Here is a 17,656-nt window from a genome sequence, read left to right as displayed (position 1 = left end):
GCTGTCACACTGCTCCTGCGGCCTTTCATTAGGCTCATACATATTCATTGCTTCCCTCGACCACCGGTGTCTGTGATTGGTTGCAGTCACACAGATGTCACTCAGTGTGGGAGCGCGTCTGACTGCAACCAATCACAGAAACTGGTGGGCGGGTCTATATCGTACAGTTAAATAAATAAGTAAAAAAGGACATGCGGTCCCCCCAAATTTGATACCCAGCCAAGATAAAGCCCCACAGTTGAGGGCTCAGAAGACTGAGGAGGAATATTTTTATTAGGCTCTCCCCAGCTTATATCAGCCAGCAGCCGCCCGGAATTTCCACATCCATTAGATGCGACAGTCCAGGCATTTTACCCATCTCTTCCGAATACCCTGGTGCGGTGGCTATCGGCGTAGTAAAGAGTGAATAGCAGCCCATAGCTGCCACTAAGTCCTAGATTAGTCATGGCAAGTGTCTATGAGACACTCACTAATCACTAATCTGTAAGTGAAAGTAAATAAACACAAGCACCCCAAAAATTCTTTACTTGAAAAATACAAAAAAGCACCCTCTTTCACCACTTTATTAACTCCCCATACACCCCTCCAGGTCCGACATAATCCACAAGAGGTCCCACAATGCTTCAGGCACTGCTACATCTGACACAGCGAGCGCCATAGAATATGACTCAAATCACCCAAGTGACTGAAGTGAGCCGTAGGTGGCGGATTCACCTGAGTGACGTCACCGCTGATCACGCAACTCACTTCAGTCACAGACTGAACCTCACAGAGGTGAACTTGTGACGTCACTGCCGCGACACACGCTGTACTGCGGGGCCCACAGTTGTGAAGTTAGGGGTTCACCAGAGTTCATTCTGATTGCATGGCTCGGTCTGCACTCACAGCAGGCAGTCATGCTCTATGAAGCTCGCTGTGACAAGACAGGGATGTCGCAGAGCTGAATTGCCGTGGGACCTTGTGTGGATTACTTTGGACTTGCAGGGTTGTTTGGGGGTGTTAATAAAGTGGTGAAAAAGGGTACTTTTTGTATTTTATTCCAATTAAAGGATTTTTGAGAGGTTTGTGTTTATTTACTTTCACTTACAGATTAGTGATGGGGCGGGGTCTCAGACAACTTCCATCACTAATCTAGGATTTAGTGGCAGCTTTGGGCTGCCATTAACTCCTTATTACCCCGACTGCCATCGCACCAGGGCAACGGAAAAAGCCGGGTCCAGTGCCAAAATTGGCGCATATTATGGATACGCCACTTCTGGGGCGGCTGTGGTCTGCTATAGTTAGGCTGGAAAGGGCCAAATAATGATGGCCCTTCCCACCCTAATAATATCAGCCCCCGGTTGTATGCTGTACCTTGGCTGGTTTTAGAAAAATGGGGGGGACCTCACGTCATATTTTCACCTCCTAAAAAAAAAACAAAAAAAAAAAAACAGCGTGCCAAGCTAGCTATCCCTCTATCAAGCTATTCTGTTTTTTTCTTATTATTTATTATATATTCTATTTTATTTTTTTCTGTCATCTATGCTATCAATTATCCTATCTTATCATATTTTGTTTCTCCTTTAAAAAATGCAATAACAAAAATGCTGCAAAAATGCTGCAAAAATGCACCACCATTAGAAGCTTTTTTTTTTTTTACATTTCCAGGCTCTCTGTGACAAGATGCAGTTTTGGTTGCAGTTTGGGCGCAGTTAAAACTGCAGCGTGTGCATATAGCCTAACTCTGATTGGTGCCATTTCTCTCTGTAATAATCCCCTAGAAATTTAGGAATAAATTTAAAAAAAAAAAAACAAAAAGTAACAAAAAACAAAAAACTGGGCATTAACATTTCACTTGTCATATAGTAGCGCAGGGGCACAATCTGAGACTGCCAGCAATTATTGGGCAATGTCAGGATGATTTAGGGACACACTTCCTCTTGATAAAACCCAGCTGTCAAGTTATTCATACACTTTTAGAAAGAATAAGGAAGGAACAGTCAAGAATTCAAAGAAAATCTGCTCCATAATGGTTTCCTGGGGAATTCAAGCTTTTACTAGAATAGACATGTCAAACGCATTTATTTTAAAATAGATGTAGTCTATATACAGTGTCCATATTAAAATGGCTTTAAAATATGGGAAAAAAACACTAGACCGTCCATTATTATTATTATTTATTATTATAGCGCCATTTATTCCATGGCGCTTTACAAGTGAAAGAGGGTATATGTACAACAATCATTAACAATACAAAACAGACTGGTACAGGAGGAGAGAGGACCCTGCCCGCGAGGGCTCACAGTCTATAGGGAATGGGTGATGGTATAATAGGTGAGGACAGAGCTGGTTGTGCAGTGGTGTACTGGACTGAGGGCTATTGTAAGTGGTAGGCTTGTTAGAAGAGGTGGGTCTTGAGGTTCCTCTTGAAGCTTTCCAGGGTAGGGGAGAGTTTAATATGCTGAGGTAGAGCGTTCCAGAGTATGGGGGAGGCACGGGAGAAATCTTGTATGCGATTGTGGGAAGAGGAGATAAGAGGGGAGTAGAGAAGGAGATCTTGTGAGGATCTGAGGTTGCGTGCGGGTAGGTAACGGGAGACTAGGTCACAGATGTAAGTAGGAGATAGGTTGTGGATGGCTTTGTATGTCATGGTTAATGTTTTGAACTGGAGTCGTTGGGCGATGGGAAGCCAGTTAAGGGATTGTGCATAATGATAAGTATTGTATCTATTACCAAATCAATCAAATTAAACTATCCATCAACAGAAACCAACTGTAATTCATAGGTGATGGAAAATCAATGGAAACACGACACAAACAAATCCATAAAGTCACCAAGGAGAGAGAAACCCAAACCCCACCTTCATTTATTTTGGTGGGTTAAACATGGAGCGAGTGCAGATTGTGTGGATTTTGTATATTTAAATTTCATGACAGGTTGGAATTTAGAACAGAACAGTAAACACAAAGCCGGTCTCCGGGTTCCTTCACAACCTCGGTGACAAGCTTGGCTGAATAGTTGCAGAGATCATGACCCAAAGAAAAAAAATATCCATACGGAGCCAAGCATTCCTTATTTGAGCCCCAGAGCTGTACTCACTGCGCTGTCCTCGTGTGGCAGTTCCAACATCGTCTTCATCTACATGTGAATCTCTGACATTCTCAATCAGCTGAAGAGATGGAAGAAGAGACAAGAGCATTACAATCAGATGGATCAGCTGCCATATACAGTACAGACCAAAAGTTTGGACACACCTTCTCATCTCTAGAACAACTACTAAGAGGAGACTTTGTACAGCAGGCCTTCATGGTAAAATAGCTGCTAGGAAACCACTGCTAAGGACAGGCAACAAGCAGAAGAGACTTGTTTGGGCTAAAGAACACAAGGAATGGACATTAGACCAGTGGAAATCTGTGCTTTGGTCTGATGAGTCCAAATTTGAGATCTTTGGATCCAACCACTGTCTTTGTAGAAAAGGTGAACAGATGGACTCTACATGGCTGGTTCCCACCGTGAAGCATGGAGGAGGAGGTGTGATGGTGTGGGGGTGCTTTGCTGGTGACACTGTTGGGGATTTATTCAAAATTGATGGCATACTGAACCAGCATGGCTACCACAGCATCTTGCAGTGGCATGCTATTCCATTCGGTTTGCATTTAGTTGGACCATCATTAATTTTTCAACAGGACAATGACCCCAAACACACCTCCAGGCTGTGTAACGGCTATTTGACTAAGAAGGAGAGTGATGGGGTGCTATGCCAGATGACCTGGTCTCCACAGTCACCAGACCTGAACCCAATCGAGATGGTTTGGGGTGAGCTGGACCGCAGAGTGAAGGCAAAAGGGCCAACAAGTGCTAAGCATCTCTGGGAACTCCTTCAAGACTGTTGGAAGACCATTTCCGGTGACTACCTCTTGAAGCTCATCAAGAGAATGCCAAGAGTGTGGAAAGCAGTAATCAAAGCAAAAGGTGGCTACTTTGAAGAACCTAGAATATAAGACATATTTTCAGTTGTTTGACACTTTAAGTATTTCATTCCACATGTTTTAATTCATAGTTTTGATGCCTTCAACGTGAATCTACAATTTTTAGAGTTATGAAAATAAAGAAAACTCTTTGAATGAGGTGTGTCTAAACTTTTGGTCTGTACTGTAACTAGAACAAAATATATCTAGGCTCTTAAAAAGGGTTGTCCACTACATTTTATATTTAAAAAATGCCCATTAGAGCATTAAAATCAACAAAGAATGAATATTCCCCTACCTATTCACACCACCCCGTCCCCCGATGCACCCGACGATCTAACTCTCCCTCCCAGAGGGGAACATCACATGACCACTGCAGTCAATCAGCGGTCACAGTGGAAGGAGGTGGCCGAGTCCCTGTCCCTGAAGACCCCGACCGCATAATATGGAGAAATTGCAAACCTAGGGTGGAGAACCCTGACAACTGGTAAGAGCAGTTAGCGCAGCAGCAGTCTAAGAGGAAGAGGGGAACAGCACTGAAGTGTACTGAACTACAGAAATGTGCCCGTTGTAATGTGTAACCAGTGAGCGTTAACGTTTTTGCCAAGTAGAGTTTTTTTTCTTATAAAACAAGTGAGGTTTCGCCTGATTCTCATGTGGTGGAATTTGGAATTGGAGACGGAGGAAACGAGGCATCGGTTATCAAGGGAGTGCAACACATCCCACACGTTTAATCAGGAACATGTATTCTCTGCAGAGTGTCAGGGCATGGTACTGCAGTTAATGCTCGCCCACGACTACCGCCCTCTGGCACCATACAACTGATCGGCTGCAGCCTTTACATTCCAATTGAGCAGGAAGAAAATCTTGTAGCTGGTGGGCTGCAGTGATTATGTGACATCCTCAGCTGCGGGGAAGGGCAAGAAGTTTGGTTGGGGACGCAGATAGCGGAGAGGAGTATCCATTCTAAGGTTGTTTTATTTGTCAAACAAACCAAATTTTTAAATTTTGAAACATTTGTTGAGCTCAACACATGTAAGCTGATCTGCCAACAGCCTTCACACCACACATTATGGTGCTAAAGAGTTCCACTTTATCAAGGGCCTCCTTAAAATAAAATGTTATGGTGCCCTCTAGTTTTAATGGGAAAATCTCTGATGGTGGCTTATCGTCTGCAGAAACCATTGATTATGCACCATTGTCAAATGCACCTGTAAGATCTCTCTGATGGCAGACACAATATATACAGTTGTCCCAAATAGTTCTGGGGTATCCATTCTAAAGTAAAAGTATAGTTCCTCTCGGACCATACTGCTACATTCACAGTAGATGTGTCATGCGATGTTCAGTTACAAACACAAGCAACCTGATGCCTCCTAGCTGTTCAGCCAGAGCTGGGTGTCGGCTGTTTCATGTGCTCTGTTCCTCACTCATGCAGGAATTCCTGCTGACCTGGGGAACTCTGCAAAGAGCTCAGGTTGCTAATTACCAATCTCAGCCTTCTCCTTCCTATATAAGACTTTGGAACCTGCTATTCAGTGCCTATAATAATTCAGTTTCGCTCCAGTGAATACCGGTCCCGTTGTAGTGATCCAGAGACTTGTTTGAAAAAAATACTCCCCCCACTTTCCCTTATTTAACCATTTTATTAAAAAATAAAATCAAGCCCATGCGGGTCCACCGTGTCCAGGGAATCCTCTGACACAGTCCAGGGAATCCTCTGACACAGTCCAGGGAATCCTCTGACACAGTCCAGGGAATCCTCTGACACAGTCCAGGGAATCCTCTGACACAGTCCAGGGAATCCTCTGACACAGTCCAGGGAATCCTCTGACACAGTCCAGGGAATCCTCTGACACAGTCCAGGGAATCCTCTGACACAGTCCACAAATGGAAACCTGAAAGAAAGACTTAAAAAGAAACAAAAATCAAGAGACTGTCCCTTGTTCACCAATTTATTAGAAAGCAAAGTTCCAAGGTCCGAATAAGCCCAGTGCTTCTCACAATGTCCCTCGATTACCTAGATCCATGGCTCTGGAGCCTCAGAATAAAGCCTCAGAACATGGCTCCATAGACTTTGGGCAGCAGCCACTTCCGGCTCATGCTGCGCACCACAAGACCCATGACACTGATGAGCAGCTGACATCACCATTCATCAGTGTCACAGGAGAACCTACTGCTCAAAGTCTATCAATCCCCATTCTGAGGCTCCATAGTCTTTGATTTAGGTAATCGAGGAGCGTTATGGGAAGCGCTGTACTAAGGCAGATCTGGGAACCTTGCTTTCTACTAAATTGGTGAACGAGGTACAGTCTATTGTTTTAATTTCTCTTTTTACATCTTTCAGGTTTCCATTTGTGGACTACAATGGGTCTGCATGGCTTTTTAAAAAAAATAAAAAAAAAAAAATGCCAAACAAAGCAAAGAGTTGGGAACTGTTTTTTAAAAGTAAAATATTTTTATAAGTGTGTTTTTTCTTTTTACCTATTGGGTTAGTAATAGGGGTGCCTGATAGGCACCTCTCCATTACTAACATCAGGGCTTAAAGCCAGCTGAAGCTACACAGCTGTCATGAACCCCATAAACAATTACCCCCATTGCCAATGCATGAAAGCAGTCGGCCAGAGCTGAGGTGAAGAGACAGAATTGTTACATCTTACGTTATGCGGCATTTCTGGGGCACCTGCAGCTTGGTACTTTTACCCTGGGAAGAGTCCAATAGCCATGGACCTTTCCAGCCTGATAATATCAGCCCCGAGCTTTCTGCTTTATCTTGGCTGGTTATCAAAAATAGGGGGGATCCCTTCTTTTTTAACTATTACGCTAAACACCCTTTAGTGTCACATGAAAGGCACTAAGGTGTGCAAATTTATAAAGGGGTGGGAAATTATATAACTGCAGGATATGTTCTACCTGATATATTTCTATCATCTATTTACGTACAGCCTTATTTTTGTGTCTGTGTGTGTTGGGATATTGAACTCTGTTTGCTTTGGGCATCGTCCTGTTCGTGCGGCTGCCTGTGTTTCAACCAACTTTATTGATACCTGATATGCCTTCTTTACTGGCTCTCTTTTGTAAGTTTACACTGTGTATATGCACTAAAGTCGCATGTGCGTTTGTTTACCTGCAGATTTTATGCAACTAATGCAAGTCAATGGGGAAATTTGACACTGCAAACTCAGCGTACCAGCAAGAGAAATGGACATGCTATGGCTTGGAAAAACCTACCGTAGGTCAATTTATGCAGCGTAAAAAAAAAAAAAAAAAAGAGGCGCAGAGGGCAGGAGATTTCTATTAATCCCATCCACTTTGCTTGTAGAGTAAAATGTTGCATTTTTGATGCAGTGAAAAAACGCGAGTAACACTCATTGTTCTCCCAGTGATGACCGTATTACTGCCCACTCCGGCTATAACGATTAGCGCTAAACCAACAGAATTGGTACGTCATGCATCTTCCATTAAAGAAAATCTTTGCACTAACTCGGCTCTGATGTGAACACATACGGAAAGCTGATCATCATCATCGTATTTTTAAGTAACAGCTCTGATCACTAACACTAAGTAGAGAAAATCCTCCATCTGGTTTTTGGCTTTTTCTGTCAAGTTAATTTAACATTAACAGTAAATTGCCCAAAATTGTCCCTTATAGCAGGTTAGCGGATATTATAATAGGAGCCCTAATAACGGTAACCTTGGGCGTGCTGTAATAGATGCTGATGACACTGACGTCAGGATGTTGTCTGTGGAGGAGAGAGGTGCAGGAGCAGAGAGGCGAGTAGTGGTAGATCTGGTCTGATGTCTGTAAAGGTATAAGTTGGGGTTCGTCAAAATGTATTTATAAAGGCCAGGGGGTCTGAATATTTAGGGTATAGTTGGGCCTATATTCATTGTGTTTGTCACCGCTCATCTGTGTCCCAGGTTTCGTGGTGTGCAGAGTGAGCCGGGACTAGCTGCTACTCAAAGAAAATGGAGTCTCGCTCTGAGCCTCGTTCTCATGCCCCATAGTCTTTGATTTAGGTAATCGAGGAATGTCGTGGGACCCACAGGTCTACGTCGGATCCGAGAACTTGCATTTCAAATAAACTGGTGAACAAGGAACAGTGGCTTGTTTTTACTTCTCTCTTTGTTATGTTTTTCGGGTTTACATTTGTGTATAACATTGGACTACGGTGTTCCTGCATTTTTTGGGTTTGTTTGTTTTTTTAATAAAATGGGGAATCAGTGAAAGTGTGGAGGAGTGCTTTTTTTAAAGAAAATATTTGTTTGAGTCTGTTTTTTTTCTTTTCACTTACTGGGTTAGTAATGGGGGGTGTCTGATAGACGCCACTCAATTAGTAATAGCAGAGCTTGATATTAACTGACAACACCATCATTACCCCAAATGCCACCACACCAGGATAAAATCGGGAAGAGCTGAGGCGAAGCATCAGAATTGGCGCATCTAATGTGATGTACCACTTCTGGGGCGGCTGCGTGCTAGTATTTTCAGGCTGAGAAGGGTCAAATAACCATGGAACTTACCAGCCTGATAATATCAGCTCTCAGCTTTAAAAGCTATCCAATAAGCTCCACGGTGTGCAATTTTATCATGTCAGCGAGATTTGCAATTAGATGTCAGTCTATCTATTATCTATCTCTAACATTTATTGATGTAAAAAAACAGCTAGAAAAAAAAAAACATAAAAATGAGGCAAAACTTGCATTTTTGAATATGTGTTTTTCCTGCCAAGAGATGCAGAAATAGTGCCGAAATATCGGCATCCAAATACTTAATGTGTGCACATACCCTTAGTATAGGTGAAATATGCAGCAAAAACACAAAGAATTGACATTTGTGTATTATACATGCCCTGTAACATTGCAGTGTGCATTATACGTGCACTGTGACATCGCTGTGTGCATTATCCGTGCCCTGTAACATCGCTGTGTGCATTATCCGTGCCCTGTAACATCGCTGTGTGCATTATCCGTGCCCTGTAACATCGCTGTGTGCATTATACGTGCCCTGTAACATCGTTGTGTGCATTATACATGTCCTGTTGCATCGCTGTGCATTATACGTACCCTGTAACATTGCTGTGTGCATTATATGTACCCTGTAACATTGCTCTGTGCATTATCCGTGCACTGTGTCATTGCTGTGTACATTATACGTGCCCTGTAACATCGTTGTTTGCATTATCCGTGCACTGTGTCATCGCTGTGTGCATTATACATGCCCTGTAACATTGCTGCATGCATTATCCGTGCCCTGTAACATTGCTGCGTGCATTATCCGTGCCCTGTAACATCACTGTGTGCATAAGGCTAAGTTCACATTTCCGCTAAAATCTATCAGTCACAATCCGCTGCTCTTGTAAACAGCGGAATCCGTTTAGCGGATTCCGCTGCTCCCATAGACTTGTATGAGCAGCGGATTGTGACTGATGATGCTGCGTTGCACCCTCCGCCCGACTGATCAGTCGTGGAACGACTGACCGCCGGGCGGGGAAAACGCAGCATGTAACGTTTTTTGAGCAGCGAGATCCGTCGGATTTCGCTGCGCATGCTCTCTGGCTCCCTGCACACGTCACCAGCTTTGGTTGGTTACCCGATATTTACCCTGGTTACGGTGCAAGGAGCCAGCGCTAAGCGGTGTAGGCCCGTAACCAAGGTAAATATCGGGTAACCAAGGTAAACATCGGGTGCTTTGCTGTTACCCGATATTTAGGCTGGTTACGTGTGCAGGGAGGCCGACACTTCCCCGCTCGGCCCCGCCCCCTCCCGCACATGTATGTACACACACACACACACACACCTGTCCCCAGCCATGCAGACAAGCACTGCCACTGACACCCTCGTCTGGCCCCGCCCCCTGCTCGGCTCCGCCCCCTCCCGCACTTTGCATGTGCACACACACACATATATACATACATGCACATGCATACACTCACTCACCTGTCCCCAGCCATGCAGACCGCAGCACTTCCACTGACATCCTCAGCGCCTGGCCCCGCCCCCCGCTCGGCTCCGCCCCCTCCCGCACTTTGCATGTGCACACACATACATACATACATACATACATACATACATGCACATACACACACTCACTCACTCACAGATACACTCACCTGTCCCCAGCCATGCAGACCGCAGCACTTCCACTGACATCCTCAGCGCCTGGCCCCGCCCCCCGCTCGGCTCTGCCCCCGAACTCCGCCCCCCGCACACAACGGAATCCAACAAAGAATTCTGTTCTTTGTCATCCGTTGTACAGCGTTGAACAGCGCATCAGTCACATGCGTCAAGCGACGCATGTGACTGATAAAATCAACGGAAATGTGAACTTAGCCTAATCCGTGCACTCTAACATTCCTGTATGCATTGTTGTACACTTCTTGTCTGAAGAGACTATTTTCACATGTAAATTCTCAGAGAAGGATTGCATGGCCTAGAAACCTGCTGAAGACAACTTGAAACTCTGCACTAGGAGAAATGATACCCTTTAGGTAAGAGGCCTCTCACCCAGTCTAATCAGGGCTTCTGCTGTGCACTGATGAGGGGCAAAACCCTCAAAACACTTTTCTGCAAATGGAGTTTCTAGTTTGCATTGTTATCTTAAGCCATGTGACTAGACTCAATAAAGGGTTGAAATTGACTTTTGGAGATGCTATATCCAATAAGTATCCCAAGAGTTCAAGCCTTTGCTTATCCCTGTACGTGACATCAGTGTGTCTATGAGCCTTGTACATTTATATTCAATCGTACACTGATGCAAACCTCCAGTCACCAGTCCACTACAACCTACTTCCAAATCTCTTGTGGTCTTTAGGTAAGAGTGAGCATCACCATCAGCAATGTTCAGGTTCTACAGAACTTCCTAGAAATTGGCTTCGCTAAACCATAACAGATTTATTGTATGTATGTAATAGTTATGTGAAACCATGGAAATTGAGGAACAACAAAGTCTCCGGACCTTTCATCTACAACTATACAGAAATCTCAGAGGGATGGAGAGTAAGAACTACAACATATGGAGTGAATGTCACATTCCACAATCCTGGCTGCATTCTACACCAGCGGGTGATGTCTCTTTTATAGAAACCATATAAAAACAAACATATTTTCTTGAATATACCGACTAAAGTCCAAATTGGATTCACGTACGGTCAGGGTGGTGCCTTACATTTGTTGAGTGATCATTTTTTTAAGCTATTTTATGTGTTACAAAGGCGTTCGTCATGGTCCGTGAATCATGTATGTGTTCTATCCGTGATCGTAAAAACAATCTAATCCTAAAGTCTATGATTTTATTCCCATGTCCTTGTGTAAGGCAACAAGTCAGACCGTGCATAAGGCGACATGTAAAGCGGACCGCGTGTAAGGTGACAAGTAAGGTGGATTGTGGCAAATGGCGTGAATGAGGAGATCAGATTGACTATAAAAAGGTACTGTCACACATAACAAGATCGCTAGCGAGATCGCTGCTGAGTCACGGTTTCTGTGACGCAGTAGCGATCCCGTTAGCGATCTTGTTATGTGTGACATCTACCAGCGATCAGGCCCCTGCTGTGAGATCTCTAGTCGTTGTCAAATGGTCCAGGCCATTTTCTTCAAAGGCGATGTCCTGCTGGGCAGGGCACATCGCTGTGTTTGACACTGTGTGGCAGGGTCACAGTGACTGCTGAGATCGTTATACAGGTCGCTACTGCGACCTGTATCGTTCCTGCATCATTGGTAAGGTCTGACTGTGTGACATCTCACCAGCGACCTCCCAGCGACTTACCAGCGATCCCCATCAGGTTGCATCGTTTTCTGGATCGCTGGTAAGTCGTTGTGTGTGACTGGGCCTTAACAATTAATTGTAGCCAAAGTAAACAGAGACTAGCGTGGTGTCAAGTGAGAAGTGGTGCTGGAAGAGTTACCAAAAATTGGTTATTTTTATTTTTTTTATTTTAAACTATTACCTTCTGTTAGAATATATTTAAAAAAGAAAAATTATGAACAAACTTTAATTTTTCAAAACTGTTAATCCCTGGTGTAGGACAACAAAAAGGGTTAAGGAACATTCAGACGACCGTTCCGTCTGTCCTGTTCAGTTCCTGTTTTTTTGTGGACCTGCTGACAGAACCATCTTTTCAATGTCTTTTGTGTAGGCTCAGATGGCACACGGAAGCACTTCCATGTGCATCCGATCCTACAAAAAACAGATCGGATGCCGTATGTCCTTTCCATTATTATGGATCATGTCCTATTTTGTTCCGTAATCACAAACCATGACTCAATACAAGTCAATGGGTCCAAAAAATCCCCAGAAGCCACACAGAAGCACTTCCGTGTGACTTCCGTCGGGTGCCCCTGCAGTATGTGTCCACTCCCGCGCCAGCCCCGCGGCTGCCCGCACTGCAGTGTTCCAGCATCTGTCAACACAGCAGTGTGTCAGCATGTGCCCGCACAGCAGTGTGCGAGCAGCCGCGGGGATGATGAGCGTTGCCATCAGGAGGTTAGTAAAGTTCATTACCTGCAGTCATGAAGTCCTGCACTCCTGACATCAGCGCTTGTCACTGACTTCTATGCACACCGATTCATGCGATCGGACCACAGCTGCGGGGGGGCGGGCCAGCACTGAGGAGGGGCAGGCCAGCGCTGAGAAGGGGAGGGCCGGTGCTGAGGAGGGGAGGGAGGGATTTATCTCCCTCTCTCCTCCGTAGCCTGCTATTGCCATTCTCGCCCTGCACTCGCGGTACACCGGTGTAATGCGAGTGCATTGCAATTTTTCTATTGCCCCCATAGACTTGAATGGGTGCGAGAGAAACAAAGGATCGCATTGCACCCGCAGCATGCTGCGATTGTTTTCTCGGTCCGATTAGGGCTGAAAAAAAAATCACTCATGGGTGCTGGCACATAGAGTAATATTGGTCAGAGTGGAATGCGATGTTTTATCGCATTCCACTCGCTCCAATTTTTATGCCGTGTGTCTTAGGCCTTATTCAAAGCCTGCTGCTGCCTCAAGCCACCACGCTGGCTGCCTAACACAATACCAAGTATCCTCACTGGTCGTTGCTACCATCTCCATCCATTCCAGCTGAGACCTTTACACTTGCTGCCACTGTTACTCATCATCAGGGACTGTCGATCCCGTACCATTGGGGTAAGCAGTCACAGTACTAGTCTTCTCAAGTGGCACCCGCTCCCCCACCTGCAGCGTAACACCCTTACCATTATGGGCTCTGGTGAAAACCAGGTGTGGGTGCGCAGTCAAGCCTCTCTGGGTTTTCTGTGTGCTGTGCTGCCAAGTGGTTCCGTTAACTCCCTACTCGCCCTGTGAGCTTTACAACTGTTCACAATAATAGTAATTTTGAATACTACTGTAACTCTGATCATCACCACTTATACCTATAGATGTTACAATCAATGCTGACTGGAGCATTCAAGATGTTTTATAGTCAGGGGGCTCCCTATGTAAACTCGTCAGCCATTAGTAATGAAGTTGCAAGGTTCACATGTGTGGCCTTGAAAGCTGAAGGTCTAGGAATACCCTCCTGGCTTGCTGGGAACAGATGCCCATGAGGTCCTGCCTTAAATAACCGCTCGTCAGTTAAATAGGGACATATATAATACACTGGAACAAGATGAGAGCTGCACGAGGTGGTGTGGGATTGGAAAGGTGACTATACTGTAGGGAATTTTATGCAGCATGTAGGGCAGATTAATTATATTTTAAGGGTGAATAACCCTTTGAAACCCAATATACAAAAAAAAAAAAAAAAAAGAATAAATCTGGTACTGTGGGGACTACAGGTAAAGTACTGTACCGCTTTCTTCCTTTTCTGACGTTGCGCTCTTAAAGTCTTTTTCAACTGCTCCACCTCCGCGTCATCACCATTATCCACAAGATCCTGAGGAGGGGAAAAATAAACCCATTGACCATTAATAACATTAACTATAAATGATATCAACTTGGTTTAATAGAAAAAGTAAATATAAAAGTGAATAATAAAGTGCACAAAAGCTAAATGTCACCCCTTGTCTATAAGATGTACTGATCGCTCCAAAGAAGTTTCATTTTTAGAAATCTTCCTAAGAGAGAAATTTACGTTCTCACTTATATAGCCAAATGAAATACCCTAGTGCTTTATAGACATCATCAACACAGTCCCCATTGGGGCTCACAATCTAAATTCCCTATCAGTATGTCTTTGACTAGTGGGTGGAAACCGGAGAACCCAGAGGAAACCCACGCAAACACGGGGAGAGCATACAAACTCCTTGCAGGTGTTGTCCATGGTGGGATTTGAACCCAGGACCTCAACCCTACAGTCTCCATCTGTCTAGATTTTGGCGGTTGGTGACTGTTCACATTGTCATCAGGCCTTGTCCACAGGCTATTTACTTCATGCAGCATTTGCTTGGACCTGTCCCGCCCACAGCCATGACTCAGTCATGGGTACGGGATTGAAATAGACCAGGTGAGTGCTGCTAAGAGCAGTTCTACTATTCATATGTGAGGCCGTTTGGCACATTTTATAAAAATATTTTAGTATAGGACTGCCTCAAATGAGATTTGCCGTGACGTGGCAGCTCAAGAAATTACAGTTTTTGGCCAAAAATCTCAAAATTTTTATAAGTACAGTTTGGAATTTTTAGTGCTGAAGTGCACATTTAGTGCTGGCTTTTTGTTTTTCTTTTTTAGATCATATGGTAAGTCTGATTGAGGTTTATTATAAAGATTGGAGGACCTTTGGCACACATCTAAAATTATTTTATTCCCCAATTACATTACTAATTGGATTGGACCTAACATTCATTTGATGCTTCTTTATTCGAAAAATCCAAATTTTCTTTACAGGCTTTCAATGACGCGTTTCGGCAAAATAGCCTTTGGATTCAAATCAAATTAATTTATGTGAGTGTCGATCCTTTATTCATTTGTTGATTTGGAAAGCCATCCTATGACACGAGCACCACAAAGCAACTGAGAGTGCCGACCTGACCACCACTTACATTACTGAAACATGACTTTGGTACAGTCGATGCTCCAGGATCTCATAACACATATGTGACACCCTGGGCAAGCCAGGGGTCACAGGTCACAACACCACCACACCCTACACCCCAGTTAGGAACACCAAGGCTAACCTAAAATCCTTGTTGCCTTCCTCCAGGGGCTGATGTCCACACCAGGGGGTGGGCTCCGCCCACCGAGGAGTTCACAGCCCTGGAGGCGGGAGAACCAGGCAGTCAAGCTAGGGAAGTGTAGGAGTAAACAGTGAAGTGGGCGAGGTGCTTGAGAGAAGGAGTAGAAAGTGACAGTTTGTAAAGCCTGAAGCTGGTCCGGGTGTGTGCCCCGGACTGAGAGACAGCAAGGTCAGCAGACGGCGGTGACTGTCTGCAGGGGTGACTGCTTGGAGGTTGCTGGAAGGACCGCGGACGGGTGGTGGCCCGGCGGTACCGGAGCGGTATACGAAGAGCAGTCAGCACCAGTGGCAGGGGCCTTTCGGATCCCGGCAAGGCTAGGAGTCGCCGTGAATTTGCCAAATCCGTTAGTGAAGGGGACCTCTGGGTCTCCCAACAAGCAAGTCCCGATTGAAGGCAACAGTCCAACCGTTACAGAGAGACACCGCCACCGCCAGGGCACCAGTTTCTCAGGGCCAGCGCCTGCGGGCAAAGTAGGGCTCCTCCGGCCCATATCCAAGCCGGGGAGCGGGTTACCGGTGGGAACCCATCGAAACCATCATTATCTTAGGTGCAGGAAAAGGGACCGTCACCGTCAACTACTGGGGAAAAGCAAGTGTAGCCGTCCGTGGGAACCGTCTTTCCAGCCGTGTGTTTTACCGAGAACTGTGTCATCGTCACGGACAATAAACTATCCCAAATCCCAATCCCCTTTCACTCACGGGCGAGGACCGCCGCTCGAGTCCCCGGGATCCGGCCCATCGCTCGAGCCACCGAGCAGCAGAAGGCCGCAGCAGCCGCAGCGGCAGCCGGACCCGAGCAGTGGGAGAGCGCGGCGTCCCCTCCTCCGCCCGCGACACATACATACCCCCTTTATGGATCCAACTCGTCCCATAATCTTCGGCGGTCAAAAACAAAAAGATACTGATACCAAGTTGGATAAAATGGCCACACCAGCCTTTTATTTTACGAAATACAACATTCAGTAATAACATATATTGGGTTGGGTCCTTGAAGCTCATAAATCTGTCGATTACCAACAATAACAACAGTAACCTCCCCACGAAACCCACTTACTCCCAGCCATAAACACCAACTCGGGAGCACCAATACAAAAAGGAGGGGGAGGGTATAATTAACTAAAATAATGGGACTCAACATTCCATTGCCGGAGGTCCCCCAAATCACCAGACCATCAATCCAACCAGACTAATGAAGGGATTCATATCATCATGAATCCCCAGTACAATTTAAACCAACTTTCATGACCCACCCCAACTGCCATAAGCCACCATGACCCCGTTACAACCACTAGGGAGGACAGGCAGAACTCTGCTGGAAAGTGCGGACCAAAAGGGGGGCCCCCCCCAACTTCGGACTGCCCTATATAAACTCCCCCACGGCCTAAAACCTAAAAGTCATGCCGGCCATGAAGTAGAATGCCCATATTATGTGCAGTCTATTAAGAGGTATAAAGAATCTGAACTCCAAAGCACAATGTGAAATATTTTGTACCATGTGTAATACTGCGGTTTTCTTATGTGGCAGGGTGGGTCTTTAGTTCTTGTAGGCCCTGGTTTCATTCATTCATTCATTCATTCCTTCCTTCCTATGGGAAGCATTGTGAATATCCCCTCACAGGTTTAGAGATCTCTGTAGGGCCTTCTTCACATGCATGTGTTTCCAGTACATGTGGTGTCCATTTTTTTCACAGGTAACACAAATACCCATTATAACCTACGGGGCGGCTCACATGCTCGTTCTTTTACATGGACCGTGTCTCTGTGTAAACCACATAGGAACAGGTCTGTTTTTCTGGCACTACAGATGACAAGGGCCAATACAAGTTTATAGGCCCATGAAAAACACGTACAGCACATAGAAGGTATCAGTCTGTAATCCGAGTGCTGTGTTTACCGCTGAAAGTATAGGAGAAGCTTTGTAATTTATCTATCCATGAAGAGAAATAGAGAGACCGAGACCCAGAGACCGAGACCCAGAGACCGAGACCCAGAGACCGAGACCCAGAGACAGACAGAATACAAAAAGAGAGAAAAAGGCAGAGAGAGAAAGAAAAAAAAAAAAAAAAAAAAAAAAGAGAGGGACCGAGACAGAGAGAGAAAATGTTTTAAGGCATTTTTATTACTTTCTGCAAAGTCAAATGTTTACATAGACCTAAAATACTATGCCTTCAAAAAATATGGGACAGCCTCTATGATGATGTTGTCGCGGGCGGAGGGGATGGGAACGCCGCTCGTCTGGAATCGCTGGCGCTTCTGCTCCTCGGTGGCTCGAGCACGGGGCCGGACCCGGGGCTCGAGCAGCGCCTCCTCGCCCATGAGTGAAAAGGGGAGGTTTTTGGTGGATGTTTGGGATGTCGGTCATGACGCCACCCACGGGCTGTGGTGGTGGTGGGCACCACCGCTCCACTGCTGGTGACGGGGGATCCCGGGAGCGATGGCGGAGAGCAGCCAAGGTGTTGACCCCTCCAGGTAGGGGCTGTTGGTCCCGGGGCCCCGGTTGGGGAGTAGGGAGAAGGTATAGGTGCAGGT

At 45.4% G+C, this 17,656-nt stretch overlaps 1 protein-coding gene across 1 annotated transcript in view; it reads right to left on the bottom strand.

The window, feature by feature from the left end:
• Nucleotides 1-17,656, bottom strand: part of CC2D2A (coiled-coil and C2 domain containing 2A) — a 180,422-nt gene that overhangs the window by 149,557 nt on the left and 13,209 nt on the right. The window contains 2 exon segments of the mRNA XM_075346899.1: nt 3,079-3,148; nt 13,745-13,828. Of these exon segments, the coding sequence (XP_075203014.1) occupies nt 3,079-3,148; nt 13,745-13,828 (154 nt within the window).

This window comes from Anomaloglossus baeobatrachus, chromosome 1 (genome assembly GCF_048569485.1).
Source record: "Anomaloglossus baeobatrachus isolate aAnoBae1 chromosome 1, aAnoBae1.hap1, whole genome shotgun sequence".
Lineage (NCBI taxonomy): Eukaryota > Metazoa > Chordata > Amphibia > Anura > Aromobatidae > Anomaloglossus > Anomaloglossus baeobatrachus.
Note: the sequence above shows the minus strand (reverse complement) of the source record. Positions and strands in the feature narration are given on the sequence as shown.